Source organism: Sparus aurata, chromosome 20 (genome assembly GCF_900880675.1).
Source record: "Sparus aurata chromosome 20, fSpaAur1.1, whole genome shotgun sequence".
Lineage (NCBI taxonomy): Eukaryota > Metazoa > Chordata > Actinopteri > Spariformes > Sparidae > Sparus > Sparus aurata.
In genome coordinates, this window is record NC_044206.1 from 18,714,493 (window position 1) to 18,727,628 (window position 13,136).

Consider the following 13,136-nt stretch of genomic DNA (forward strand, 5'->3'; position numbering starts at 1 on the left):
TGGAACGAGAGCAGCCTCCCAGTCTGGATGAGCCCCTCTTGACCTTCTTGGTGAGAGGAGTCATACTGGGAAACACACCAATCTTTGAAGCTGCACCACATGCCTGAATGGACCGGGCTTGACTGTTTGGCACCGGGGAGCGTGCGGTGGGGGAAAATCAAGTAGCTTTTTACAGGAGCATCTCCAGGTTTGGCTGGAGGCTGTCAGAGCCCAGCCGGAGCCTGCTCCCTCTGTGTTTCCACATCATCCGGAGGGCTTGTGGCCTGTCACTCCCCTGCCAAAACTGGAGCTCATTTGTTGGAATACAGTACAGCCTTCGTATCGCGTCGGGGGCTGAGTGGGATGCAGGCCCTGAGCAGAATGTGGGATCAAAAGCGTGCGCAGGCCACAAGCGCGTTTCTCGGTGTCACCCAGCGATAACCCTCGTTCCTGCTGCCAGGCTGGATTCCAGTCATATTTCACAGGCAAACTCTGGGCCTCGCTCATTTCTCCGCTCTGCCTCATATGAAATAATAACCTGTCCTAGATAGAAAGGCTTCGCCCTGAACTACAAGGCCTGTTTTGACAGCGCGACAGATAAAACACAAATCTGATCATTAGGCTCCCGGTGGCCTGAAGGTTAGAGAAGGTTAGAGCTTGCGACCAGTGGTGGAAAGTGTATTTATTTATTTATTTACATGTGATGTTAGTTTATGGTTCTACTGCAGTGAAGCTCAGAGGGAGAGGGAAAAAAAAACGGACTTCTGCGTCTGAATGCAGGTTGCTTATTCGTAATTCAAGGTCCGCTTACTCGCCTTTTCAGGAGCTTTCACTCGGATCTCACGGTCTTCTTCAGTGGATGGGGACCAAACTTAAAGGAACAGTTCACCCAAAAATGTAATTCTCATTATTTAGCTGATGGAAAGTCGGGTGAAGTTTCATTGTCTGCAAAACGTTTCTGGAGCTTCGCAGCAAGACAGTGTTGCAGCGTTCTCCTGAACAACTGAAGTGGATGGGGACTTGTTTTATAATGTAAACAAATAACCGAAAAACAACATATATTGGTTCAGTGAAGCTCATCCTGTGTGATCCAGGTCTACGGAAGCCCGAGATCTTAAATCGATTTGATAAGATGTTATTTACACCCATTTTTCAGTGGAAATCTTCTGTAGCTGCTAAGCTAAAAGCGTTAGCGCTCAACCTGTCTGAAGTGGGTGCATGCATGAGCTTTCGCCTCAAGGGTGTAAATAACATCTTTTAAATTATATCACTGTGTGAGACTTCTGGATCACGCCTAACAAGCTGTATAGAGTCATTTTCATGTGTTTCTTTTTTTTTTCACATTTTAAAACAAGTCCCCATCCATTCCAGTTGCAGGAGAATGCTGCAATGCTGTTTTTCCAAGAAACCCCAGAAGTGTTTTGTAGAACCTGTCCATCAGCGTCGAGGGCGTGGACTGAATTTTCATTTTTGGGTGCACTGGAGAAAGCCAGTAACTGTGACCCATTTAAGGCGACAGATGCAACAATTATTAGATTAATTGTTTTGTCAAAAGACAATTAATTTGAACTATTTTGATTTTTTTCAAGGCAAAAATGTCAATAGTTTGCCGGTTTAAGCTTTTTTTTTGTCATACCACAGAAGATGAAGAGTTCTTGTGTTTTGGACTGACAAGTGCAATTTGTAGACGTCAATTGGGCAATTTTGTCAAATCTTTTGGACATTTTATAGACCAGGAAAACTAATTAATTCTGAAAGTAGTGAGCAGATTGATGGATGATGAAGGGAGGAATGGTTGGTTGCAGCCTCCAGTAAAAGTCCCCCTCAATACATTGCCGTCACAGGGAGGAGTTTGCCAGGAAAACCACCATTAAAAGTGCAAAGCATTGAACTAATTAAGAGTGGATTTTATTGATCCTTAACAGCATGCAATGTTTTTTTTTTCTCAAACATCTGTTTGACAATGAAGTACTGGCTGTCTGTCACAAAAAAAAAAAAAAAACTTTTTTCCTGGTTTCAGATAAGCAGCGGATGAGAGAATGGGGGACCATGTGGTTGCGTTAATTACCGCTGACTAATGAGAAGTGATCTCACAGTTTGAGTTTGTCGTACTCAACGATTTAATGAGGGTTTGCCAGCAGGTCCTCATTTCACGTCAAAATTTTCTGAACGCAAAATTTGCCCCTTTTCTCTCTCGATTCGCCCGAGATCATGTTGAATTATCAGACACTAACATATACAAGTGATTAAATCTTCCAGACCGGTTTTGCAGTATTATTAACACTGCTGCCTCGACCTGCTGCTGTTTAATGTTGCTGCAGTGTGTAGAGAATAAGGGAGTGCAGTGTGTGCTGCTGCCTGAAGGTCAGCACTCAGGGGGGGGGACAGAGAGCCTAAGACTGTCTGAGTCCACTAGCCTGAGGTTGTTTCCACAAGATCCACGAGTTCCTCTCGAGGGTATGACAAGTGTCAGATATGTCAAATCTCTGAAGGATGGCGAGACGGGTTCAAAGACGGATCATCCAGGTTGTGCCTCGGAGCCTCGACAGTGTTTACACCCAGAGTTGTCAGAAAATCTTTAATGTTTCTGCGGTGAAGCTTCAGTGTCTTTATCCCTGCATGTCTTCATGTAATTTCAACATTTGCATTCCATAAGTGCTTCAATACACTACTTCATTTCACCACCAAGCCTTAGTTTCATTTAAATTAGGGAACAGCACCATCTGGTGTTGCATCTTTGAAGTATATCCCATTGTGACACAGGAAACGTCTGCATGCGTGTTCCCCCTGTTAGGTACACAATGACGTCAAAGCAGACCAAGGCATGTCTCTGCATCCGGTTTCGTAACAGGTTAGATTCATCATCTGAGCGCTTTTAGTGGGACGAAGCCGAAACCTCAAGGGTCCGTTCCTCGGCCTGTTCTGGAATTTATCCGGATGCCAAAAATAAAGTTTATCTAAACAAATCTAGTTTTGAAAAAACAGAGAAGGGACATTCCTTCGAGGACAGAGATGTACACATCTCGGCCAGAGAGGACAGACGGCGTTAAAGAATCTGTCTATGTAAAACTGGAACGACCATCGTTTAACACAAGAGGTGGACTATGATGCTACTTATCACCCTCCTACAGTACAATGTAATCCTAAGTCCCCTGAAACAAGTCAACAATATAGCACTCAGAAATACCATGACCTTAATATCTGAGAGTCTTCATTAACTAAAATTATCTAAAGAAAAATCTCCTCCTCCTCCTCATTTTTACCTAGCCCATATACAAATCACTGTAACGTTGCCTGGGAACACAGGCTTTTCCAGTCTGCACACAGACCCTGGGGCAAGCGTAACACAAAACTAAATACAAATAGTGAATCTTCTCGCTGATGGTCCTGTTTGCTTGTGAAGACCATAAAGAGGCATCAGTATTAAACTGTGAGACGGTTTCATCGTCACTTAAAAAGCTCCTTGTAGTAGCTCTAAGGTCAAGAAAAGAAAACTGCGCTGCTTTTTGTTTCCAGCTGGGAACCAAATTTCTGCTATCAGGGGTATTTATTTTCATTGGTAAACTCTGAGCGGTTCAGTGTGTGAACTGGAACAGCAGGGAAAGGATGTGAGTGTTTTTCCACATTGAACATGGATACGGTTTTGTTGCGGGGTGTCCGGCAGAAGGAGTGACCGACTCAAGAACCGGAGCTAATTTGGTTGCAAGGGGGGCTTCTGTGATCCTATTGAACCTGACACAGGTATCTGCTCTTTTTAAAAGAACTCTAAAGCTTTCAAATTTCAACATAAAATTCATTGTTCCACACAGACTGAACGACTGCACTCATTTATTTGAAGAACAACGCATTCTGTAACAACTTCAAGGTGATACTGCCTTCAAAAAGACAATATTTACATTGCTTGTTTCTCATTTTTACAGATGAAACATTCATCAGAAAGTTCAAGGAAACAATGTACAGATACTGTAAATACTTAAAAACCAAACCAGCCTGAAACTAGCAGCACGAGTCCCCCCAACAGTCATTAATCATCATACAGTTATGTTGCCTATTAAGATAAATCTTACCAAGTTACACAACACCATGAGCAACATAGAGTATGTCTTCCACAGTAACACATATCATAACTTAACCTACATAAAATGTTTTGATTTTAACTGTACTGTAATTGAAATGTTCTTAACTAAACATAATCATTTGTTTGGTGCAATTATGACATTTTCATGCAATCCCTTCAAACCCAGGAATATGAAAACCATATTCATATTTCAAGCCTTTTTTCATAATGATGTGCGGAAACCCTGCTCTTATATCAAAAAACACCCAGACTAGCCGGCTACTTATGTAACAGGAATCGCTACACGAGGTTATTGTTTACAGACAGCAGTAGTTAGTTTCTGAAATAAAACAGTATGTTAAAGATTAGACTGTATGATTCACTGGTCAAACTTACTTACCCTTTTTTCAAAATTGCAGCTGCTGCAATTTTAGGAGAAACCTAACGTAACCTTTTTTTTCCCTCACAGTGGTTTTTCTGTACAAAAGCTTCAGTGTAGCCTCGCACTCCACACATTCTCTTTAATACTGCATTTCTACAGTGATCACCTTCAAAGAAAATCACATCTTTGAAAAACAAACGAAAATAAAAACGACTAATGAACTATTTAGAGCGACTTATTAAGTCAGGCCATGCAGTAGCTGCACCCGACGTGGATTATCAGTTTGCAGGTTGTCTGTGCATTGTCGAATTAGTGGAATGGTTTCAGTCTAGAAAGACATGATGGTTCTCTGGACGATGTCGATGCATTCGCGCAGCTCGTCTTCCTTGATGATGAGGGGAGGGGCCAGGCGGATGATGTCACCGTGGGTGGGCTTGGCCAGCAGTCCGTTGTCGCGGAGGCGCAAGCACACCTTCCAGGCGTCGTAGTCTGGAGGGGGAAAGTTTGAGATGAGAGTCAGATTAGGTGACTGCAAGATGAGAGTAAGAGGTTTTTTTTTCCTTTACTTGCATGCAGAAAAGCCAAGTGTGAAGCTACCTCAGGGGAAAAAATCCACTCAAAAATCCAATTCATTACATTTGACATATTTAATTTGTTCATTTGAGCATCTCTGTCCCCAGGAAGAATGGCACAAAGACTCACTGTAGTCTAGGCTTTTAGATCATTTTGTTCTGGCCACTAATTCATTGAATGTGAACAAATTCTGCCTCCGGAGAAACCAAATGACATCATAATCAAGTCTCAGCTATTAAGTACAAAGAGGCAGCCTTTTGTAGATACTGACTGACCTGTCTGAAACCATTCAGACTACAGGTTTTTTTGGGTTTTTTTTATGCCAACTTCCGTCAATTTATTTTGTATGAAAGCTAATTATTTATACCTCAGTTACCAGATAATGATCACAAACAGGTCTGCTGCTTTAGAAATATCTCGGTACTTTTACCTTTTGTCTCTTTGATGACGACCGCATTAAGGAGGCCCTTCCCTCTGACAGTTGTCACAATGTCTTTGGGCAGTTTGTTCAGCTCAGACCGCAGCAGCTCTCCCATCCTCTGAGCGTTCTCTGCCAGCTTCTCCTCCTCCAAAACCTGCAAACAGTTTGAGTTTAAGGGGGAGAATTTGCGACATCGTTGAATACATATTATTCCTCTGATGTTCCTCTGATGTTAAATTGTCTGAAAGTAACTGCAGAGCATGCTGCAGTGGATGTTTGCTCCATTTAATCAATTAAAACGAAGGCAAAAACAAGAAAAAGTGATGAGTTGTCAGACACAGTGGAAAGATAAGTGCTCTTATCACAGACCTCGAGTGCAGCCATAGCAACCTGACAGGCCACTGGGTTGCCTCCATACGTGGAGCCGTGCTCCCCAGGCTTGATGGTCAGCATGACCTCATCGTCACACAGCACTGCAGATACCTGACGCATGTGAACACAAAATCACTTCAGGTTAAGGTTTAAAGTTGCACAACTACAATGATCTGTACACATCTGCAATAGGACTGGACTCCAAAAGTCTGTAAAGTCTGCAAAACACATCGTCAATGTTGATAAGAAGTGTAACGTCAGTAAAAAAAAAAATGCTTACAGGGTAAACTCCTCCAGAGAGAGCTTTGCCCAGAATCACCACATCTGGACGGACTTCCTCGTGATCCACAGCCAGCCGTCGGCCGGTTCTCGCCAAGCCCGTCTGCACCTCATCAGCAATCCACAGCACCTGGACAAAACACACGAGCACTTAGATTTAACTTGTGAATCTACAAGTCAAAGAAAAAAAAAGGAAAAAAAGATTATATCATGTATCCACATTGTTTGTTCAGCTAGTCGAGGTGCGTCTCTATACATTCAGGGGTTGTGCAATGCTCTACATAGCTGTACAAAGTTAAACACAGTATGTGTTTTATCAAAGCAAACTTGGAAATTCTCACAACGTGGAGGAAGGAGAGTTCTTTTACCAGGAATATAAGGGATCTCACTTTCCGAAAACTACAATAATCTTTTATCATATCTGAAAAAGGGTGGTACTCTCAGTGGAAAAAGCCCAGGTAAGTATAGGTTGAACAAATACCTGAACACGGCTGGGCCATTTGTTGCAGTTAATGACTTAGGGTTGAGCTTTTCAGTTGGAATTTGATACCCTTTCCAAAAACTGTCCATGCCCTCTCAAGTGTGAGGACTGGCCTGAATACCATACTAACAATCGCTGAGCTGAATTGAACTGTTCATCTTTTGTGACACAATTTAACATGGCTGCTCTTCACTTGATTTAAGTGACATAAACCGTTTCTCTCATCTACAACACTTTGTATCTTTGTACCAGATAAAACTTGTTTGAATGGCTATGAGAATTAATATCAGCCCAGTCTGCAGTTTGCCTTCAACTATTATTGCAGTCCTATGAAAAATAAAGAGCTGAGTCCAGTTTGTTTGCGTATAATACATACTATTCAGGGCAAACAGAGCCACGAGATACGATATGACATGCACTTGTCCTCCAGGCAGCATGAAAAAAAAACTGCAAAGTCTAATCTCTAGTTCGATGTGGTGTACACCCACATACCATGAAGCAGCTTGACGATTTTCAAACTGTTTACCACAAAGGACTTCAGAGTTAAGGGCTTTAGTAGTTGATTATTGGAAAAAAATGGCAAAGAGGTTTCTTTTTTGCCAAATCTTCAGTCTAAATGTCTATAGACTCCTGCTCTGTTCTGCTCAGTGGTCACCTCTCCACCTCTGTTTGCTTATTTGTCCATATGTCAGGCTTTTTAATTGGCTTGTTTGTGATCCGGTAGCCTAACTGGCTACGAAAATGCAGATGAAAGGTTTAGAAGTTACTATTACTTCTCATGTACTCAGTGCTCAGTTGTGATGTTTACAGTAACTAAGTAGATTACATGGTGTAATGCAAATTTAAGTACAAGCTAAATTACAGACTTTGAAAACTGACAGTAATAACAGTAATTTGAGTGTCTGTAATCAGTTGCTTCCACCTCTGCAAATGACATCTGTGTGTTTGAGACTCACGTTATACTTAGTGCACAGTTCTCTGACTTTGGTCAGGTAGCCCTGGTCAGGCACCACAACCCCAGCTTCCCCCTGGATGGGCTCCACCATGAAAGCTGCAACATTTGGATCCTGAAGGGCTTTCTGGAGATAAAAAAAAAAAAAGACGAGTCAGACATTTTTATCCGTGTCCAAGAAAACTGTCAATAAATACATGCCACTTCAGTCAATCATTAGGTTTTTATGTTTACACAGAAAAGCAGCAGCTGCCAAGATAACAATATCTAAACACATCCAACTTCAGTCGGTCATTCGTCCCTGTCTTTACGTAAACAATGATGGTGTCGAGTCAGCTTATTCGAGAAGATTTTATGAAATAAACACTTTCTGAATCGTGATGGTTCATAATAATGTTTTTCAAGATGAATCTTCAACTAAAAGGCTGTGTAAAGTGCAAAACGTTTGACTTCACAAAAAAAAAAAAAAAAGCAGTAGCCTTCATAACAGCTCAAGTGTTTTTTTGTTTGTCCTCCAGGTTTGGTCTTGCCAGGAAAGAAGCACAGTGAGTGCTAGGTAATTTGGCAGCAGACTTTAAGGTCAGGTTGGATCTTTCCAGCAGCACGTCCAACACTGACTGCATGTCTGATGAAACTTTTACTGCCTCTGACATCGGTGTTACTATGCAGCACAACAACAACAACTAAGTCATCCAACCAAAACGCGTTCCTTTCGTGTATTTTAAGTGTGTTGTTGTACAGAACAGCTCAAAGTCACATGTGCAGTGACTGAGACTTTTTCCCAACAGCTGGGCTGAGGCTGAAGAAGAAGAAAAAGTTCCTTATGATATCATGAGACTCAAAAATGTCATTCCACTGTACTGTCTCTCAACAACTGAAACAAACGTGCCACATATTGGACTGTCTGAAGATACCCAAAAAGCTGTACCTCCAGTGCAGGGATGTCATTGTATGGGATGAGCTCGAAGCCTGGCATGAAGGGGCCGAAACCATCGTAACTGCTGGGATCTGTGGAGCTGGAGATGGCTGCCATGGTGCGGCCCCAGAAGTTTCCATCTAATCAACAAAATAGAAAGAGATAGAATATTTAGCATATTGTTCTCTGTTTACAACCTTAATGGTGGTCGATTGGCGCGCACGCTAATGCCAAAATTGGTCATCTAAGCCTACTGCATTAAGCAAACAAGAATCAGTGCAGTAATCTAATCTCATCAGATGTGCAAAAGCATTAGTGCTCTGGCGAGTTTTGCTAAATTCCAGTCTGAACAAAACATTAATGACATAATCCAAAAAATATACACTTAATTTTGGTGCCAGTTTTCTTATACAACACTGAGTAAGGTGACATGTGCTATTAAGCCCCCCACAAGATGGTTACTTACCTGCAAAAATGATTTTGGCTTTGTTTTTGGGAACCCCCTTCACATTGTAGGCCCACTTGCGAGCGAGCTTGCAAGCAGTCTCACCGCCTTCAACTCCTGATTTGCAACAAAAGAAATAAATGTCAACAAACATGTTCACGATAACATCTAGAGGTGTTTCAATCAGTTAGCCTTGGGCGTTTCCCTGCCATACCTGTGTTCATTGGCAGGACTTTGTCATAGCCAAACATTTTGGTGATGTATTCTTCATAGGCTCCCAGCACATCGTTGTAGAAAGCTCTGGAAGTCAGGGTGAGTCTGGAGGCCTGGGCAGTGAGCGCAGCGATGATCTTTGGGTGACAGTGGCCCTGGTTCACTGCACTGTAAGCACTCAGGAAGTCATAATAGCGGTTGCCTTCCACATCCCACAGATAGATGCCTGAGAGGAAAGTAGAAAACCAAGCCCTTAGAAAAGTCGCGACAAATAATTCAGAGGTGATTTGTAAGATTTCAGGGAAAACCAACTCACCCTCCCCTCTCTCTAAGGCCACAGGCAGGGGATGGTAGTTGTGCGCTCCATATTTGTCCTCGCGGGCGTAGATGTCCTCCGAGTTGAGCGGACGGTCAGCACTCAGTTTGGAGGCGGCGGTGGAGGCCGGGCGTGTGCCAGAGTGGACGCTGCGGCGGAGGACAGGCGCAGTGCGGCTCAGGCTGCGGCTGAGCTGGAGAATCATTCCTTTCATGGTTCTGTTGCTGGGTCTATGACGGATATAGAGACTGAATATTACCAAAGGGCATTTTAGTTTACATTTCCATGGCCTCATTTTGAGAGTGATGAGAAAGGTACAGCAGTTTCAGCTTCTGAAATGGGAGAATTAAATGTTTTGGTCAATCATATAAATAATTTGGGGTTAAAGTCAAAGGTGCACTATGTATTTTCAAACTTTCTTTGCTTAGTACAATATTAATGAGTCCAAAGAAAATCCAAACTAAGAAATATTTATCTTTTCCATAATGAAATAAACAAGCTGTTAGAAGAAAATAGGTTCTCCAGAACAAGCATTTGAAGCCAGAAAGGTGGCAGGGTCCACCAAATATAAACAAAGTAAAACAGTATGAAATGCCTTTATTCAGTCATCAAAACGAAGACAGTTTGTCTGTTTACGCTTTCTCCTCTGTTTAAAGATTCTTCCCAAAACTTCATAGAGCAACTTTTAAAGAGGAACAGCAATCTAAATAAATCTCCTCAATATATACCCCGTATATATGATACAATAACCAAAAGTTAAATCAAAGTCATTTTAACATTAAAAATTAATATAGTAACAAAAAACCAACAACTGTAATAACAACAATACACAAACTTGTAACTCTTGTTCCTATCATTGGCAGTGATGAAACATGTGATGGCAGAAACCAAACTTCACTGCGGCTAATACACTGCTACGTGAGATTCCACAGAGCACATACTGTAGGCTTTACAGGTCTGCTGAACAACGCTTCTCTTTCACCTTCAACACAATAGCTCGGTATGAGGTTCACAAAAGTTAATCCCACGGCAGCATGGCAACTCGACTGTGATGACCCAGACCTCTCTGTCTGGTCCAAATAAAAGTGAACTTCTCCTTCGTGGTTATCTAGTACTGTATCGTGCACAACTTTTCTTGCTGCTGACCGTGTTTGGAATTAAGCATGGGACAATACGAACATTTATCCTGGCTACCATAATTGCTATTCACAATATTACCTTAAAAATCATCAAAATAAGAGATAGGATTAGAGGTGAGGGGTTCATAGTTTTTTTTAATAAACATCCTTTTTTTTAAAAATAAGGGACTGTTCGGCAACTGAGCTGAATGGTGGTCAGAGAGATGGTAGTGCAAATTGGAAGTGTTGGCGATGTTGTGACACACCTTCCTCATATCATCGTAAATATCTTATTGACTAATCAGGACACATGTATGACCTAGATCCTTATTGCTGATGTTGGGAAAATATTTGTTTCACACTCTTCCAATGTCTGAATATCCTTCAGAATTAAAGGTTAATTTCTCTTTGAAAGAATACTCATGCATTGTATCAATGCCACAAAATAGTCTCAAAACGACAATAATATTGTTCATTACAAATATTCCTGGGACAACATATTCCCCAACAAGAGTAGATAGCGTGACAGGCCAATCTAAATGTTGACTCAGAAGGTGGCCTTGAATAAGAGGTCCTTGATGGGTTTTGAGATGACGCACATTATGCTATGACGCAAGGATGTGCCAGGTTAAATTCTTAATACTTATACGGTAATAATACATAGTCAGATATTCTTCTTTTCATACTGAATAAACAAACCGTCAGCAGAGGACAATAAGGTCTCCAGAGCAGTTTTTCAAGCTGGAAGGGTTTCCCCCAAATTATGTAGTGCACATTTAAGATAATCGACATTTTGGAAAACTATTCCAACGTTGGACTGATCTGCTGGAATTGCAGAGAACGTAACTGGTTAAAAGGTCAACTTCAACTGATCTGCAGGAGTTAGAAACCAGATATACACTGTTATTTCAAATGAGTTATGTATCATCTAATTTCTATCTGCTTCCCTGGAGATTTGAACCTGTTACTTGTCCTGTAAAAGTGTTACCTGAAAAAAATGTGACAACCAGAGCATGTCTTGGGATAATCAATAACCTTGCAGGGTGAATAAACACACACAGCAAATAGAGACAGCACCTGGACTGGGTTACACCAAGGACAGTGGATCAGTGGCACGGTGTAGTGTCCAGTGACCACTAAACCTGCTCTTGAGAGATGATAGGTCGATGGGGAGCTGCCTCCACTACACACCCACCTACATTACAGCCAGGAGCTAAATAAAGAACTCAAGTATGGGATACTATCAATTCATAGCCTTTGAGAATTACTGAGCTCTCCTAAACCACTGAATATTATATAATAACATTTTACTATCATGGCTTGAAACTTGTTCTACATAAATAATGATGACAGTGACTGGTCACATTACACAAATAAACAACATAAGGACATAAATAAAGCCAGGGTTTGTGTTATACCATGAGCTTTTGTGCGAATCTCTAAGCTAGGTTACTCCAACCAACGTTAGGACGGAGATAAGATAATTTGGATAATAGCGCATACAGTGGCTGAAAACAAACGCGTCGCGCCCCGCCACGCCTACATCGTTACAACAAACTAATATATATCTTTACACAAGGGAATAACTTTCGTCATGTCTTACGTTTGCCGAATGAACTAGTAGGCCCAAATAGTTACGAATGTGTTGTAGACAGCGTTTCAGAACGTTTATACAGTTTCTCCTGACGCAACAGGTTTCAAAGTTAAGCTTTTTTCTATGGGAGTCCGATGAAGAAGTAACAGGGTTTTTTTTTCAGCGATGTTGCGAACAAACTGACACTTTTTACGAGAAGAGAAACACCCCAATGTATTGTACTCAATGCCGAATTTACAAGAAGGCGCCACTGAGTTAAAACCCGTCACAGTTGTTACACAACGTTAATCGAGCTTCTCCTCGCGAAGCGACAACTCTTAAAACCACTCGATTTGTAAGGGAGTCTGGGATAATGCTGTTACCAGTGACATTCATCCCTTCTCTTTGTGATCCATTTTAAGGACTCTCACAATCACGCACATAGCTAACGTTACCTTTTGATACAACTGCGTAAGACAGATCACAAAAACAGTTATATAACAGTTTAAATAAGAAATAGTTGTGACAGTGGTTACTGTTACTGTCATTCACGAGGATGACTATTTATATCTATAAAAATGACAGTTGTTAGTAATGTATTAGAGAACCACACAGATCTGTTATTTTACTGCTTTAATGGGAGCGCATACCCTACCTCACAGGAGCTCAGCGTAACTCGAACCCTGAGTAATTTAGTTCGTCCGAAGAGTATTTCAAGATCGACGCTAACAACTCATTTTGTCGGTAACGTAACAGCTAGCTAGTTAGCTAATGTTAGCACATTCCGGCTGTCAGGTTTTTTTTGTGGGGGTTTTTTGGTTTGTTTGTTTGTTTTTTTCTTTAGCCGGCAGTAAATTATCAAGCAAACAGAAGAGAGGAGACAATTAGAGGAAAGTCAAACAGTACCAGAACGAAGCAGAAAAAGCGAAGTTTAAACCTCTCACGTAGCGGTGATGGTGATGCTCAGCCGGACCTGTCTGAAGCTTGAGGCGGACGGCTGGTGCGTGTGTGACAGGCTGGCGTGGGATGGTACCGACCGTGACGTCGCGTTACGTGGCT

At 41.7% G+C, this 13,136-nt stretch overlaps 1 protein-coding gene across 3 annotated transcripts; it reads right to left on the minus strand.

The window, feature by feature from the left end:
• Positions 1-3,790: 3,790 nt before the first annotated feature.
• oat (ornithine aminotransferase) lies at positions 3,791-13,120 on the minus strand. Of its 3 annotated transcripts, none has more exons than XM_030400157.1 (10): positions 13,022-13,120; positions 9,387-9,616; positions 9,072-9,296; positions 8,879-8,974; positions 8,425-8,552; positions 7,501-7,623; positions 6,065-6,193; positions 5,782-5,895; positions 5,422-5,566; positions 3,791-4,907 (listed from the first exon to the last, which is right to left on the minus strand). In XM_030400157.1, the coding sequence occupies exons 2-10, from the start codon at positions 9,598-9,600 to the stop codon at positions 4,747-4,749; spliced, it is 1,335 nt and encodes a 444-aa protein (XP_030256017.1). In that variant the 5' UTR covers positions 9,601-9,616; positions 13,022-13,120; the 3' UTR covers positions 3,791-4,746. The 3 variants fall into 3 exon arrangements, with proteins under 3 accessions (XP_030256017.1, XP_030256015.1, XP_030256016.1); XM_030400155.1 differs by having other exon boundaries at positions 12,984-13,111; XM_030400156.1 differs by having other exon boundaries at positions 13,015-13,103.
• Positions 13,121-13,136: the final 16 nt, after the last annotated feature.

Excerpts from the sequence above, each read along its gene's own strand:
- oat (XM_030400157.1), bottom strand. The coding sequence starts at position 9,600 with ATGAAAGGAATGATTCTCCAGCTCAGCCGCAGCCTGAGCCGCACTGCG. Across the intron at positions 8,553-8,878 it reads AGCCAAAATCATTTTTGCAG|ATGGAAACTTCTGGGGCCGC; the intron begins GTAAGTAACCAT and ends TTTGTTGATTAG. Across the intron at positions 5,567-5,781 it reads TTGCTATGGCTGCACTCGAG|GTTTTGGAGGAGGAGAAGCT; the intron begins GTCTGTGATAAG and ends AACTGTTTGCAG.